Here is a 15,893-nt window from a genome sequence, read left to right as displayed (position 1 = left end):
CTGGTCAAGACAATCTCCTGAACTCCAAACTGAATGTCAGAATGGGAAAGAAAGGTGATTTAAGCAATTTTGAGCATGGCATGGTTGTTGGTGCCAGACGGGCCGGTCTGAGTATTTCACAATCTGCTCAGTTACTGGGATTTTCACGCACAACCATTTCTAGGGTTTACAAAGAATGGTGTGAAAAGGGAAAAACATCCAGTATGCGGCAGTCCTGTGGGCAAAAATGCCTTGTTGATGCTAGAGGTCAGAGGAGAATGGGCCGACTGATTCAAGCTGATAGAAGAGCAACTTTGCCTGAAATAACCACTCGTTACAACCGAGGTATGCAGCAAAGCATTTGTGAAGCCACAACACACACAACCTTGAGACGGATGGGGTACAACAGCAGAAGACCCCACCGGGTACCACTCATCTCCACTACAAATAGGAAAAAGAGGCTACAATTTGCAAGAGCTCACCAAAATTGGACAGTTGAAGACTGGAAAAATGTTGCCTGGTCTGATGAGTCTCGATTTCTGTTGAGACATTCAGATGGTAGAGTCAGAATTTGGCGTAAACAGAATGAGAACATGGATCCATCATGCCTTGTTACCACTGTGCAGGCTGGTGGTGGTGGTGTAATGGTGTGGGGGATGTTTTCTTGGCACACTTTAGGCCCCTTAGTGCCAATTGGGCATCATTTAAAGGCCACGGCCTACCTGAGCATTGTTTCTGACCATGTCCATCCCTTTATGGCCACCATGTACCCATCCTCTGATGGCTTCTTCCAGCAGGATAATGCACCATGTCACAAAGCTCGAATCATTTCAAATTGGTTTCTTGAACATGACAATGAGTTCACTGTACTAAAATGGCCCCCACAGTCACCAGATCTCAACCCAATAGAGCATCTTTGGGATGTGGTGGAACGGGAGCTTCGTGCCCTGGATGTGCATCCCACAAATCTCCATCAACTGCAAGATGCTATCCTATCAATATGGGCCAACATTTCTAAAGAATGCTTTCAGCACCTTGTTGAATCAATGCCACGTAGAATTAAGGCAGTTCTGAAGGCGAAAGGGGGTCAAACACAGTATTAGTATGGTGTTCCTAATAATCCTTTAGGTGAGTGTATACTCTCAATGATTACTCTTTTCAAAGTTCACTATGACATCAGCTTCCCAGAATTTCCCAGTTACCGTACCTCGAATTACCTCATGATTATTTAGCAGATATATTATAGTTATTTGATTATTTGTTACCACATAATAACAGTCTTACTGTATTTTGTGGTTGTGTTTGTCTTTAGGGTTTAGCAGGTTTGCCAGGGCCTGTGGGAGTAGATGGGATCCCAGGACTACCTGGTAAAAAGGGGCAGAAGGTAGGTGAGGGTGCGGGATATATGATTACTGTATTCAGGAGACAGAAGTCTAAATTGTTTCATGTGTCATTGTACTTTAATCAGTGTTATGAAAGCTCTGTTTACACAATGGCTTCCTAAAACCTGCACAAGAAAGGGAAAATGCATAAATTAAATATATTTGCCCATCTCCATGTTATCATCTTTAAACATATTGATCTGAGTGCTGTAAAACATTGCTCTTCCACTCTGTCAAGACTGCAGTCTTTGTGTGTGTGTGTGTGTGTGTGTGTGTGTGTGTGTGTGTGTGTGTGTGTGTGTGTGTGTGTGTGTGTGTGTGTGTGTGTGTGTGTTCTAGAGCATGAAGCTAAAATTAGTACAGCTGGTTCTGTGCTTTGATATCTTTTATGTTACACATAAAGGGAGAGGAAGGCATTGGAATTCAAGGTGGTCAAGGGCTGCCAGGGCCAGATGGAGAAAAGGTGAGTGTTTCTTATAAATACAAACAATATTTTGATTCATATATAGCTAGCTTAATTTCATATTATCATTTCATGAAGTTTATGTTCTGTATTTCAAATTATATTTTGGGTTTATTATTCAGTCAGTATTAATCTTTCAGGGTACTACTGGACTACAAGGCCCAAAGGTAAGTGTGTTCTCTGCAAAATAATCTAATAATATGTTTTCTTACCATCCTTTTCTAATAATCTAATCATCTTTTTTCTTGAGAAGCAAAAAAAAAAAAACAATTCTAAATTTGGTTAGATTTATGTTGATTTACGAAAAATCAACTGAATTCAGAATATAGTCTCTGAAAACATAATTCTTAATTTATAATGCAATTTAGCTGCAAATAAAATGTTCTTGTCTCAAGGATGTTTAGATATTTTTACTGTAAAACAATACACAAATCTGATTAAGAAAATGTTTTTGCATTAGTGTGACAGATATTTTTCCTCCATAATGTGTTAATTCATAGATTCCCTATTCATTCACAGGGTGAATCAGGACTCCAAGGAGTCCAGGGAATCATAGGCCCTCGGGTACGTTGGACTATACATGACCATTCCAAAGTGATTCATTTGAAATCTTTTAAAGCATGCTTCTTCCACATTGAATCAGCATAACCCTTCCATAGATGTTGTGTACTAATTCCTGCCATTGACTAATACATGCAGTTTTTCCTTAATGTTAAGTGCTTCATAATGGCAGAGTTGTTTCTCTGTTTTTGCGTATTGTCTGTGTTTAGGGCAAAAAGGGACTTAAAGGCGATCAAGGTGACAAGGTATGATTTTACTTAAGTAAAGCTTATAGCTCTCTTACAGTTCTGTTTTTAATGTAACAAATTTCCATCTGGAAAAAAGTCAATGCTTTTGTCTAATGCTCCTACTCTGTATTTAAGTACTTGATTCATAATACATACTAGCAAGTTTGTCATGTTAAAAAATTTAGGATATATCTGTTCAGATCAGTGGTCTTGGACTCGTCTATCCCTTTAAGCTCAGATGGACCGTCGCTGGCAAAAAAATAAAAAGACAAAATAATTATTCACATATTAATATCTATTTTCTTTACCAACACAAAATAGGTATCGTTTTAAACCTTAGAAGCTGTACTTTAAAATGCATGTAGCCATTTCGACCAAAACTATACAAAAGCGTTGAAATTTGCTGACAAATTAATTTAAATTTAATACATTTAATTTTGGAAATGCCACTGAAACAAGAAATGTTTAAAACCCCCTTCAGAGCTTAAATGGTTAACAAATGTGTCATAATTCAGTTTCCTAATTAAAATATGAATGAGAGTGTGATCAGGACTTGTATCACTCATAAGGTGTTTAATGTGCAATTATGACAAACTGACAGTACATCATCCCATTTATTATTCGAACACTTGCCAAATAAATAAATAAATGGATATAAAATATTGATTTTAGTTTAAATTATTTTATTATTTGAGAAGACATTTCAGCCAAGTAGGAAATCTGTTTCCGATTTCTGTCAATGAGACAATGCCAATCAGAATGAAACATTCCAGAGTATCAAAAGCTAGATTTGGAGGAATTGTTTGACACCTTTTCTCATTTGTATAAGATAAAAATGTTGAAGCCCTCAAACTAAGCCCTGTACAACTGTATTTGTTTGACAGGGTGAACGTGGAGAGATGGGGCCAATCGGACCTCCAGGAATTGCAGTAAGTCCTGGTTGTTCTCCTCCCTGTGAAACATAAATAAGAACTGCAGAAGAACAAAATGTGTACGATGAACCAGTTAATGAATTTAACCTGATAATTTGAATCACTGTTAAACAAGGATCTGAACATTTTAAAAGTCAAATCATTATTCGTTTGTCATCTCCTCAAACTTTTCTGCTCTGTCTGGTTCTGTTGAAGTTCTATTAATGGTAAGAATGTGCTGTAGACCCTGGGGAAATTAATGAAGTCGATTAAGGAAGAGAAACCTGCCTCCTTTCTGTTCGCTGGCCAGCGATTGACTCCAGCATAAACGTCAAAATTTCAGATCCCCATTATTGACCTGATTAAAAAGAGAAACACCTGCTGAGTTTCAACCTAATAATGATCTGAGAAAGACAACAAGAGAAAAAAGGGAGGAAAGTTGTTCTAATAATTGTTAGGTTCCCTAATATAAAATCACAATTTTTCCACTGTAACCATGTGTGGCATTTCAGACTTTCAGTCACTTTCAAATTAAACTTATGCACTCAGTTTTAAACCCAAGCCTTCAGAGAGAAGATCAAGGAAACATCTCTAACGATTCGACTCCTCATTATCCCTGCGTTCCCTTCAGACAGAAAATTTAAAAAGTTTGGGTTAGAGCTGTACCGCAGCTCTCTGAGCCAATGCAAAGACAGCCTGACTCAAAGCACCTGAGGTCATTCATATCTGTTGAATACGAATTTCATATTTCTTGCCAAGATTAGAGGGTAAGGTTACTTTCTTTTTCTTAAACTTTAGGGTTTGCCTGGAGTTGCTGGACAAAAGGGTGATGAGGTGAGTCTAAACTCATCAATTTAATTTAACCAAGTTTTGTAACTCTAATACACTACAAAGCCAAAACTTTGTGGACACCTGCTTTTAGCTACACCCAAAATGTGGTGCATAAAATATGCATACAGCTTAGAAATATCCTTCTTTATTTAGTAGAATGGAGTTTACTAAAGAGCTCAGAATCTTGGGGCACTGTTATAGCATCCCAGCAGTAAAATGGTTTGGAGTGTGGTGTTGAACAAATTGAACCCCAATGAACACATTTGGGATGAATTGGAAAACCAACTGCCTTACCTCACTGATGATTTTGTGTCAAAAACGTCTAGTGGAAACCCTTCCCTGAAGGACTAGCTCCATATTTATGCCCATGATTTTTAAATGAAATATTTAGCAAGCACAGTTTTCAGGTGTCCACATACTTTTGGCCATATAGGGAAAATATGTGTCTACATAAACTTATTTGGTGTGTCTACAGTAAATTAATGCATATATATATATATATTCATAGGCTAGCAGTATTTATAAGCGTGTGCAATAAAATGAAGTGTGATTATGTGTTAGACATATTTCTCCATTCAAGACTGTGCTTGATTTACAGGGTCAGCGTGGCACTCCAGGCGAACCAGCTAAAGGGGTAAAGCAGATGATCCTTAAAGAAATATTTCAGCAAAAAATGAAATGTCACCCCCTAAGAATCTGTCATTATTTACTCACCCTCGTGTCTTTCCTAACCCATATTACTTTTTTTCATGGAATACAAAAGAAAATAATTTAACAAATTTACCATTAGCTGAATTTTGTACAATGGCAGTACATAGTGACTCACTTTAATGTTTGAAAAACGTTTTCAAAAATGGCATTAAAGTAGACCACGCAACTTCAACGTCATATACCACATTCATTTAAAGGGCACCTATTATGGCATTTAAAATGTTCCTAATATTGTTTTGGGAGTCCCCAACAACAGTTTTACATGCATGCAATGACAAAAAACACTTTTGTTGTCTTATAATATGCATTTATGTTTACCTGATTTGCTAAGCGACTCCCAAATGATTCGTTCAACGACTCATTTTTCCAAACCCCTCCTTGAGTATCAACCGGCTCGCGAATCCACACTTGAAAGCATTCATGTTCGTAAAGCAATCGTCATTAAAATGACGCGAACACAGCACAAGGTTTGGGCTATACTTGTGTGGTATAGTTGTAAATATAAACTCTAGCCACTGATTCTTCACATGCTCGTCCCTGGGCAGTGATAAAAAGCTCGCTTTTGATATGCACTTCAGAACACAGCATCTTGTTGTCGACACAATGTTTTCAAGTTTTCCCTGGTGTCTGCACGCGCAATGAGTGGGCGCGGACAATTTGATAATTTTTCGTCTTGACGTCACAACGAAAAGGAAAATGACTCATTGGAAAAACGATTCATTACATTGACTCAGAGTCAACTCCTACTTTTGAGAGACAATAACTTTTTTACGGTGAACTTTCATATATAAAACTTTGCAGGATGTTTTGTTCACTTAAATCTATGTTACACACTACATGAAAGGTAATTTTCAAAATTCCATAATAGGTGCCCTTTAACTCATTATTCACTCTCAAATCAAAAATGAGGGGAAAAAGATCAAATTTAAATTTTTGGCTGAACTATTCCTTTAATGCTTCAAGTGTCATCTAACATATTATATTTTCAGCTAAGAACAAACTATTGCTAATATGTCCCCTCTAATCTCAGATTCTTGGTCCTCTGGGGAAAAAGGGTGCCAGGGTAAGATATTCAATAATCAATTTCAAACTTCATAAAAAGAACCTTAAAAGAGGGTGTGAGTCTTAATGTGTTAGCAAGTGTCTGCACTGAAGCTAGGTCATATTTGGGTGTTTCCCTCCCACACAGTGTTTAGTTGTTGTTGTTGTTGTTGTTGTTGTTTTAAATCTCATGAATCAAGTCTGACAGTTATTACCCTCTTGGGTTCTCCTCATCTGCATTGGTAAAAAGTATTGCATTTGGCTCTTGGACAACTAAAAAAAACGTTTAATTAGTGCCATGAGCATTGATATAAAACCAGAAGCTCCCGGAGGTCTGCTTGTCAATGAACACACCAGAAAAGAAGGACAATTTAATAGACATCAAAGTTTTGTTTTAAGTCTCAAAACACTGCAGGGGTGAGATATATTATTTGCACAGTTCATTAAAAGTTCTAAGGTGACTAAATAAGCCAAATTCAGCTCGAAGCACAGCTGCCAAATTGGCTCCAGTGCAGCTCCACCAAAACAGACAGTATAAGGAGAGCGGACCACTTGTAGAAAAATGAATGGGAGAGAAATCACTGCTCAACTCTGCAGCATTTATGTTAAATGATCCAAATACTTTACCAATAAAGTATAAAAAATACATTTAAAAAAATACATTTTAGCCTGAGTTCTGCTAAAGATGATCAGTTTGAGGTAAATTTTTGGTCATAATATAAAATAAGTTATTAAAATGTAAATTTAGGCAGCAGTTTCTTAAATGTTGGTCTTTCCTCATTCAAGTTGGTATGACTGGTGCTTGCATATCTCTTGCCTACTTTGTAAAAAAAAAAAAACGTACACTCACTTAGCATTTTATTAGGAACACCTGTACACCTACTTATTCATGCGATTATCTAATCAGTCAATTGTGTGGCAGCAGTGCAATGCATAAAATCATGCAGATATGGGTCAGGAGCTTCAGATAATGTTAACATCAACAATCAGAATGGAAAAATAAATTTGATCTAAAAAAATGTATGGTGCCAGACAGGCTGGTTTGAGTATTTCTGTAACTGTTGATCTCCTGGGATTTTCATGCCCAACAGTCTCTAGAGTTTACTCAGAATGCTTCCAGAAACATCCTGTGAGCACCAGTTCATAGCTTGTTGATGAAAGAGGTCAGCGGAGAATGGCCAAACTGGTTCATACTGACAGGAAGGCTACAGTAACTCAGATTACCACTCTGTACAATTGTAGTGAGCAGAATATCATCTCAAAATGTACAACACATCAAACTTTGAGGCGAATGGGCTACAACAGTAGAAGACCACGTCAGGCACTTTATTAGGACCATAGTGTTCCTAATAAAGTGCTCAGTGAGTGTATATTTTTTCTTTTGTTTCCCAGTATTTTAAGCATAAATCTCACAACTTTTGTTGGATTTAATCTTAAAATAAGTCAAAGAAAATTGCCTTTGAGGTCAGAAAAAGAAACTTACAGTAATTCAAGATATATTCTTTGAAAATAAGTCTTAATATCTTACGCAATTTTGCTTCTCAAGCAAGTGATATTGTTTTAAGGATGTTTTAATATTTTTAGTGAAAAATAAGACAAATTCTTATTAAAAAAAAAATTCAGCAGTGTAGATAGCAAATAGCTGCCTTAGGGTATTGCCAAGATTGCCATATTGTATTGTTTCTTATGCATACTTAAAATGTGAGCTCATCAGCAGAGATCATCTGATATCCTTTTTTCCCCTGTGATGGGTGTTAAAGGGTGACATTGGGCCAGTTGGCCCACCTGGACCACAAGGGATCAAAGGAGACCAGGGAGATAAAGGGGAAAAGGTGTGTCTATGTTTTGTACTATTAGACGTGGAAGTACAATTTATTGCATTCATTGATTAGCTGCCAATCTGAATGTACCGATCTGATGTTTTGGGGACTTTTGAAGGGCAACCCTGGATTTGGGATCCCTGGTCAACCTGGCCCCAAAGGAGAGAGTGGAGAAAGAGTGAGTGTTTATGAGCTTTAAAGAATCCATTCTCACAATAGCATGACGTAGATGGATGACTAATGTGAGCGAAGACACTTGGTCAAAAAACAACACCATTGACTGTACTGGGAATCTTCCTAGACAAGTAATTCATGGAAATAGCACATAAGCAGAAGGTTTATGTAGTTAATTAATATTTGAGTCTTTATTTTTGTTGATTTTCATCTGTTTTTTAAACAGGGTAATGTTGGATTATCAGGGAAACCAGGGCCTAAAGTAAGTTTACTCGCTTTGCTTATTTCTGCATTTCAAATGAAATGAAATTCAATCAGACTACAACAGTGATTGTGAATCTTTGGCATAAAGAATGAATAAAAGAGACAATATTACCTTGTGCGTTGTAAATATCCCAATTAATTTCTACCAGACTAGAACATTGATCATTCATTTTGGCATAGAGGATGAATAAATGATACAATTTGATTTGAAGTCTCATTATGAAACCATTATGATTGTGTCCAGGGCAACGATGGGCCTAAAGGAGAGAAAGGGGACGTTGGTTTCCCAGGCTTCCCAGGATCTCCAGGACTAATAGGTAAAGATGTAAGTAAATCGAGAGCCCAGAGTGATTTATACAACGTGTGTGTGTGTGTGTATGTGTGTGTGTGTGTGTGTGTGTGTGTGTGTGTTTGTGTGTGTGTGTGTGTGTGTGTGTGTGTGTGTGTGTGTGTGTGTGTGTGTGTGTGTGTTCATGCACTTCGCAACCTTGCTTGAAGGTTATTAGAGAGTTTGAAGGGATAGTTGTCAAAAAGTCGACATTGTTTGCTTTTTAATTCATTATTTATTCATATTTAATTAAAAGTTCTGCCTTTATGTATTTCAGGGTGTGCCAGGCTCGAAAGGGGAGGTGGGACCAAGGGTGAGACTCAACAACAAGCACACAGAGATCAATACATTCATACAGTCACTCACACACTCATCAGTCTTTAAGACAATATAAACAGTGTTGGATAAATTACTAAAAAGTAATCTACTACAAATTATTAATTACTTCTATACAAATTGTTATCAAATTACTTTACCTATTATTTAATCAAATAGTAATACAATTACTAATTACTTTACTTTCAAGTAACTTTCTCTCAGAAAGACGCATGTCAATGAGAATTGATTACTAAGTAGCAATAGAATAATTTCCCTTGGTGCAAGCCCTGTCCCACGGTTCAGTGCTTAGATCCACCACTCGAACTGGCAGATCCTGCCCGAAAGTGATGACGGCAGGGGAGAGGAGATTTCCCCTCTGGCGGGATCGGGCCCAAACTTGTGGTGATGGGGTGGAGAGGGGTGAAAACAAACAGCAACATAATGAGAGATGAACAACAGCTGGAGCATATGATGCAGGCTGGATTATGATTGGATGAGATACTCGATTTGATTGAAAGGTATGGACCTACTAGGATTCTCCCTGTGAGAACTACCGCTTATGCATCCATTTCTCTCAGAAAGACCCATGTCAATGAGAATTGATCACTAATATGTAGTGATAGTATAATTTCCCTTGGCACAAGTGCCATCCCACTGTTCAGTGCTCAGATTTATCACTCAAACCATCAGATCCTGCCGGAAAGTGATGACAGCAGGGGAGAGGATCTTACCCCAAAAGGAAATTAGAACCTAATTTCAACTATATCTCCGAAAAGAAGCGAAGAACTAGTACGATTCTGAGCAAGGACAAGATCTTCAGAAGTAGGAACAAATTTAATAAAGAAATAATATTTAAAAGATTATGAACATAATCTTGGATATGACATTGTGACTAGACCTCTACAAAATGAGCACTAAATGTGCCATACTCTGAGAAGTGTAGACTGCTTTATGACATATTGAGCCTTGTGAGAGAGAATATTGTGTTAAGCAATACCTTTGCAGAATGGTAAACACTGCTCTGTAGTGCATCTGAGGCCTGAAAAGGGTGGCAATATTATGCAATTCCCTTGAAAGGATAACAATGCTTATGATACTGTTGGTCCCTGACAGGCACTTGAGGAGTATGAGGGTGGGGGAGAATAGTTTGTGCAATACCCTTGAAAAGGATAACAATGCTTTGGAAGAGTATGAGGGTGGTGGAGCATGGTTTGTGCAATACCCTTGAAAAGAATAACAATGCTTATGATGCTGTTGGGCCCCGATGGCACTTGGAGAATGAGAATGAGGCAGCATCGTTTGTGCAATTCCCTTGAAAAGGATAACCATGCTTTTGAGGAGTATGAGGGTGGGGGAGTATCGTTTGTGCAATTCCCTTGAAAAGGATAACCATGCTTTTGAGGAGTATGAGGGTGGGGGAGTATCGTTTTTGCAATACCCTTTAAAAGGATATCAATGCTTTTTAGGAGTATGAGGGTGGGGGAGCATAGTTTGTGCAATACCCATGAAAAGGATAACTATGCTTTTAAAGAGGTGAGGTTGGGGGAGCATTGTTAGTGCAATACCCTTGAAAAGGATAACAATGCTTATGATGCTGTTGGGCCCAGACGGGTGCTTGAGGAGTATGAGGGTGAGGCAGCATAATGAGGCTTTTAAAGTGTGAGAGTGGGGGATCATTGTTAGTGCAATACCAGTGAAAAGGATAATGAGGCTTTTAAAGAGTTGAGGGTGGGGGAGCATTGTTAGTGCAATACCCTTTAAAAGGATAACAATGTTTGATGTATATGAGCTCCGATTTGGGCGAGCATTCGGATGTGCAATTCCCTTGAAAATAGTAACCAATGCTTGATGTATTTGAGCCCCGTATTGGGTGAGCATTTGATTGTGCGATACCCTTGAATAGAGTAAACAATACTTGATGTATTTGAGCCCCAACTTGGGCGAGCATTCGGTTTTACAATATCCTTGAAAAGAGTAACCAATGCTTGATATATATGAGCCCCAAATTAGGTGAGCATTTGGTTGTGCAATACCCTTGAAAAGAGTAACAATGCTTGATGTATTTGAGCCCGGACTTGGGTGACCATTTGGTTGTGCAATACCCTTGAAATGAGTAACCAATTTTTTATGTATATGAGCCTCAAATTGGGCAAGCATTTTGGTTGTGCAATACCTTTGAAAAGAGTAACCAATGCTTATGGCATGAATGGGGGGTTGAGGGGAGGGGCATTGATTATGCAATACCTTGAAAAGGGTAACCAATGTTTAGCTGTAGTGAACTATGTTTGTGCAATACTCCTGCAAAGATCAACAATGCCCTATCCGAAAGAAAAGTGTAAAGCAATATAACCAACAACAGTACAAATAAAACTGCACTGGCAATGTTACAAAATATATAAAATATAAAAACGCATAAAAATGATAGTAAACGGAACAATACACACACGATTTGCCCATGAAACACACTTCACTGGATGTTGGGCAAATGGTCTGCACTTTTATTGCACCTTTTTAAACCTTAACGGTATTCAAAGCACTTTACACTTGACTCATTCACCCATTCTTGCACACATTCACACACCAATGACGACAGAGCTGCGAGACATTAGAAACCATGAGACCATCAGTGCTCATGGAACGTCTCTCGTCCAGTCAGATTCGAGAACCAGAACTGACAGTTGTACACACACACACACACACACATATATATATATATATATATATATATATATATATATATATATATATATATATATATATACAACAGTAAGTTCCGGTCCTCGAATCTGATTGGACGAGAGACGTTCCATTAGTGTGTATCACTCCACTTGTGCTCGTGCCATTCTAAACTAAAGTGTAAGAGTAGTGTATATGTGTTAAGAGTTACTATATGAGTGTCTCTTACATGTATTTTTTATTAAATGTTTTGACATTACCTATGTTAGCCAGCAGGTGGTGGCAAAATATAATTTTTGTGTGTAATATGAGCAGTTGTGATGTGAAGTGAACCTGTCAGTCATTGTTTACATACAACAGCGCTCCATGATCGCTCATATTACTACTACTACTACACAACTACAGCTAGAAAATAACTTAAACTGCTTTAAACTAACAACTTCAGCATTATGGCTCATTACAGCTGAGAGACACAACACACAGATTAATTACACAACTCATTACTGGAGTTTCCACATTGGAGAAAATGTACTGTTCAAAATGGCGGAGGACATTGCTGTTTTTATAGTGAAAGATTCTTTCACCGGCTACCACAAAATAGGGAGAATTGCCCCTGCTTGGATGCCGATTTTTCCACTGAGAAAGCTGATCTTCAGAAAGCTGACAGCATTTCTGCTTGGGTTTGGCAACAGGTTATCACACACACTCCATCTCTCTCGCTCTCTCTCTCTCTCTCTCACACACACACACACACATGTTGTGTTTCCATGTTTTATGGGGACTTTCCATAGACATAATGGTTTTTATACTGTACAAACTTTATATTCTATCCCCTAAACCTAACCCTACCCCTAAACCTAACCCTCACAGAAAACGTTCTGCATTTTTACATTTTCAAAAAACATAATTTAGTATGATTTATAAGCTGTTTTCCTCATGGGGACCGACAAAATGTCCCCACAAGGTCAAACATTTCGGGTTTTACTATCCTTATGGGGACATTTGGTCCCCACAAAGTGATAAATACACGCTCACACACACACACACACACACACACACACACACACACACACACACACACACACACACACTCACTCACTCACATCCATCGTTGTTTATCCAATAACTTGTTAGAAACAGCACAAGCTGTGATACTATTTCTGAAGTTATATTTTTGAATTACTAACGAAGGCTTGGACGCATCATTTGTTTTTAAACAGCAACGGCAATTCTGATCCGTCGCGTAAGAAAGTAGTTCCATGCAAATGCTCTTTTTATTAATTGTTTTTTTTTTAAATGTGGCACATTAATAATCTTTTAAGCATTATATGATGTAATAATGTTTTAAAGTTATAAACAAAAGCAAAAATCTAGCTTTTTACGTTTTTTTTTAGGGAGAATCTGGTTTGCCAGGAGAGCCTGGAGAGAGAGGTGTCAAGGTAATGCTCGAAACATACTTCACACAAGTATGCAGACGCAGACGCGAGCACTTTGCAAATGCGTGGCTAACGCGTGGTCCCGTAGTACATACATTTCATGCGCTCTTGTGGTTACGAACCTCAGACCACAAGAGGGCAATAGATTTTTTTTGGCATGACCATGAAACCAGTTCTGCATCTGAAACCGGTATTTTATAGATCCATGTCCGAAACCAGGAAAATACTGCCTTTGAAGGCAGGATGAAAATAAAATGCTTTTCAAACTTTTCAGAGACCAGTTCCTTAAGAGTTCCATTCATTCAAAACAGCTGTCAGTTAAGCCATTAACTGATTACCGGTAGGCAGCAAGGTATTAATTCAGCTGCTTATGTTTCTGATGCAGTCCGGATGTGGTAAATGAGTCAATAGTTGAGGAGTGGGGAGAGACACGGAGACAAAATGTCCCTGGGGACAAAATGTCATACATATTTTTCGAAAAGTTTCAACTAAAATTGCTGCCCAAGTCCGCCATGACAGTTGTTGATTGAAAGAAGAAAATCTGCTCTAGCACCCCTTGCAGTAACTCAGAGAATGCAGTGCGTACTTGCGTTGGGTTATAAATTAAGCGCTGACACATTTCACAGCGCAACGATGCATGAAATCGAGCTTGTGTAGCAAGATGTATCTGCGTTCACATACTTGCGTAGAGTATGTTTGGGCCTTAAGACATTAACTTAGATCTCAGGCACATCTTTCATCTGTGTCTTGAACTTTCTTCTTTTGTCTCCCTTTAAACTTGTCTCATAGTTGCTTTAATAGATCAAAGCATAAAGTCTTCAACACTCATAATTCTCCTCTCCTGCACCATCAGGGCCCTCTTGGTCTTCCAGGACGACCAGGTGACCTTGGGAAAAAAGGCGATCCCGGGAAATTAGGGTTACCGGTGAGCAGCTTTCTTTATTTTACACCCGTTAGATTAACAGAGAGATTCCTCTTAACTGCTTACAGAGAGACACTGATTTATAAACCACATTCTGCAGCAACATCTCAGAAAGTCAATGCTGTTTTATATCGAATGGCTTTGTTTATTTTTTTATCAGGGTCCAGAGGGACACAAAGGAGAGAGGGGCGAGCCGGTATGCGCTGCTGTCAGGTTTATGGCTTTTCAAAAACACATTGTTGATATTACTTGTTTAATATATTTTGAGGTGAATTCAGTATTGCATAGACTTGTCATGCTCTGTGCCTGCTTAACAGAGTGCTCTTGGATGTTAAATTAAAAGTAGTCACCGTATTAATGTATTATTATGAGCTTTTCATCTTTCAAATCTATCATTCTTCAGGGAAAGCCAGGGCCACCGGGAGAATCTCAAGTGAGTGAGTTTTGCTGTCCTTACTGGGTATTGTAATCAAGCTGTTTAACATAAATTAATATTAAGTAAGTCATGCATTTTCAGTCGGTTGTTTAAAATGTATAATTGTAACACTTGCCATTTAAGCTGTCAAGCCTGTATTGTTCTTTTATTCTGTTTTATATTCAATAGAAACCTTTGTTTTTCTTTTGCATTTGCATGTTTTGCTGGTTTATACTGTACATACTATCAGTGTCTTCAAATTCATATAATTCTTCCTTCTTAGTTCACCATGTCAGACAACAACATTCTCACCAGGGCTATTAAGGTACAATAAGACATTAGATAGTCTGGGATTTTAGTGACTCAGACTGGGAATCTTCACTTAGTTGTATATTTGGTGTGTTTAAAGGGTGAGCCAGGTGAGCCGGGTCTCCCGGGACTCCGTGGGGAGACAGGACTTCCTGGGCCTCCTGTGAGTGATGCTGCCATATCAACTGTTCGTATCATCATATCACCAACTTATTAAAACCAAATAAGTTATTATATCCTTTGGCATTTATTTTTCTTTAGGGTCTTGAAGGTAAACCAGCATCTCCAGGAAATGTAATGGTGAGTCCACTTTTAATTATTTGATCAATTTAATGGTTCTTCATTAAGCAAATATTCTGTATGAGATTATGTATTTGATATTACTCATTGGTTTAAGTTAGCTACTTCAGTTTTATAAGATATATCATAATGTACAGTACCAGTCAACGGTTTGGCACACCTACTCAAACTGCATTATTACTATTTTTCCACATTTTATATGATTAGTAAAGTCATCAAAAATATAGTAATACAAATAGAAGTATGGGAATTATGTTGTGACCAAAAATGTTGGACAAATCAAAGCTGTTATATTTTAGCTTCGTTAAAGTAGACACCTTTGCAGCCACAGCTCTGCAAACTCTGGACATTCTCTATCCAACTTCATGAGGTATCCACCTGGGATGCTTTTAAAAACATAATGAATGAGTTCCGTTTTATGCTAGACACTTGTTAGCCGCTTTAACTTCACTCTCTCCAATGCATCATCCATTTCAGTTTTTTTTTTATTAACATTTAGTTTTGTAAATAATATTCATATGTATGATATATTATTAAATGTATTTGGTCTTAAAAACATTTTATTGCATTTAAACAATCAAAAGGCTATCATGCAAATCATGCTAAACATAAATTCAACTATTTGTGTCCAGACTATTGACTGGCACTGTCAATGTTTGAATAATGGGCATAAAGGACTTGCAATACATGTGTAATCAAGCTCAATACATTTCTTTTCACAGTTTGGATCTGGCACTGGAAGAGATGGTCTGGATGGTCTACCTGGAAGGCCTGGATCTAAGGTTGGGCTATTTCCGGTTTTAAATGCCAGTTTTAATCTTCTGT

At 37.9% G+C, this 15,893-nt stretch overlaps 1 protein-coding gene across 1 annotated transcript in view; it reads left to right on the top strand.

Moving 5' to 3' along the window:
• Window positions 1-15,893, top strand: part of col7a1l (collagen type VII alpha 1-like) — a 103,453-nt gene that overhangs the window by 42,851 nt on the left and 44,709 nt on the right. Inside the window, exons 37-58 of the mRNA XM_052118746.1 lie at window positions 1,292-1,363; window positions 1,765-1,824; window positions 1,965-1,991; window positions 2,344-2,388; window positions 2,595-2,630; window positions 3,497-3,541; window positions 4,322-4,357; window positions 4,953-4,988; window positions 6,096-6,128; window positions 7,867-7,938; window positions 8,045-8,104; window positions 8,327-8,362; window positions 8,609-8,689; window positions 8,970-9,005; window positions 13,081-13,125; window positions 13,976-14,047; window positions 14,205-14,240; window positions 14,448-14,477; window positions 14,743-14,784; window positions 14,869-14,931; window positions 15,030-15,068; window positions 15,791-15,850. Of these exons, the coding sequence (XP_051974706.1) occupies window positions 1,292-1,363; window positions 1,765-1,824; window positions 1,965-1,991; window positions 2,344-2,388; window positions 2,595-2,630; window positions 3,497-3,541; window positions 4,322-4,357; window positions 4,953-4,988; window positions 6,096-6,128; window positions 7,867-7,938; window positions 8,045-8,104; window positions 8,327-8,362; window positions 8,609-8,689; window positions 8,970-9,005; window positions 13,081-13,125; window positions 13,976-14,047; window positions 14,205-14,240; window positions 14,448-14,477; window positions 14,743-14,784; window positions 14,869-14,931; window positions 15,030-15,068; window positions 15,791-15,850 (1,062 nt within the window). The remainder of the gene's footprint in view (window positions 1-1,291; window positions 1,364-1,764; window positions 1,825-1,964; window positions 1,992-2,343; window positions 2,389-2,594; window positions 2,631-3,496; window positions 3,542-4,321; window positions 4,358-4,952; window positions 4,989-6,095; window positions 6,129-7,866; window positions 7,939-8,044; window positions 8,105-8,326; window positions 8,363-8,608; window positions 8,690-8,969; window positions 9,006-13,080; window positions 13,126-13,975; window positions 14,048-14,204; window positions 14,241-14,447; window positions 14,478-14,742; window positions 14,785-14,868; window positions 14,932-15,029; window positions 15,069-15,790; window positions 15,851-15,893) is intronic.

Source organism: Xyrauchen texanus, chromosome 45, assembly GCF_025860055.1.
Source record: "Xyrauchen texanus isolate HMW12.3.18 chromosome 45, RBS_HiC_50CHRs, whole genome shotgun sequence".
Lineage (NCBI taxonomy): Eukaryota > Metazoa > Chordata > Actinopteri > Cypriniformes > Catostomidae > Xyrauchen > Xyrauchen texanus.
This window is presented reverse-complemented; position numbering and strand designations above follow the sequence as displayed.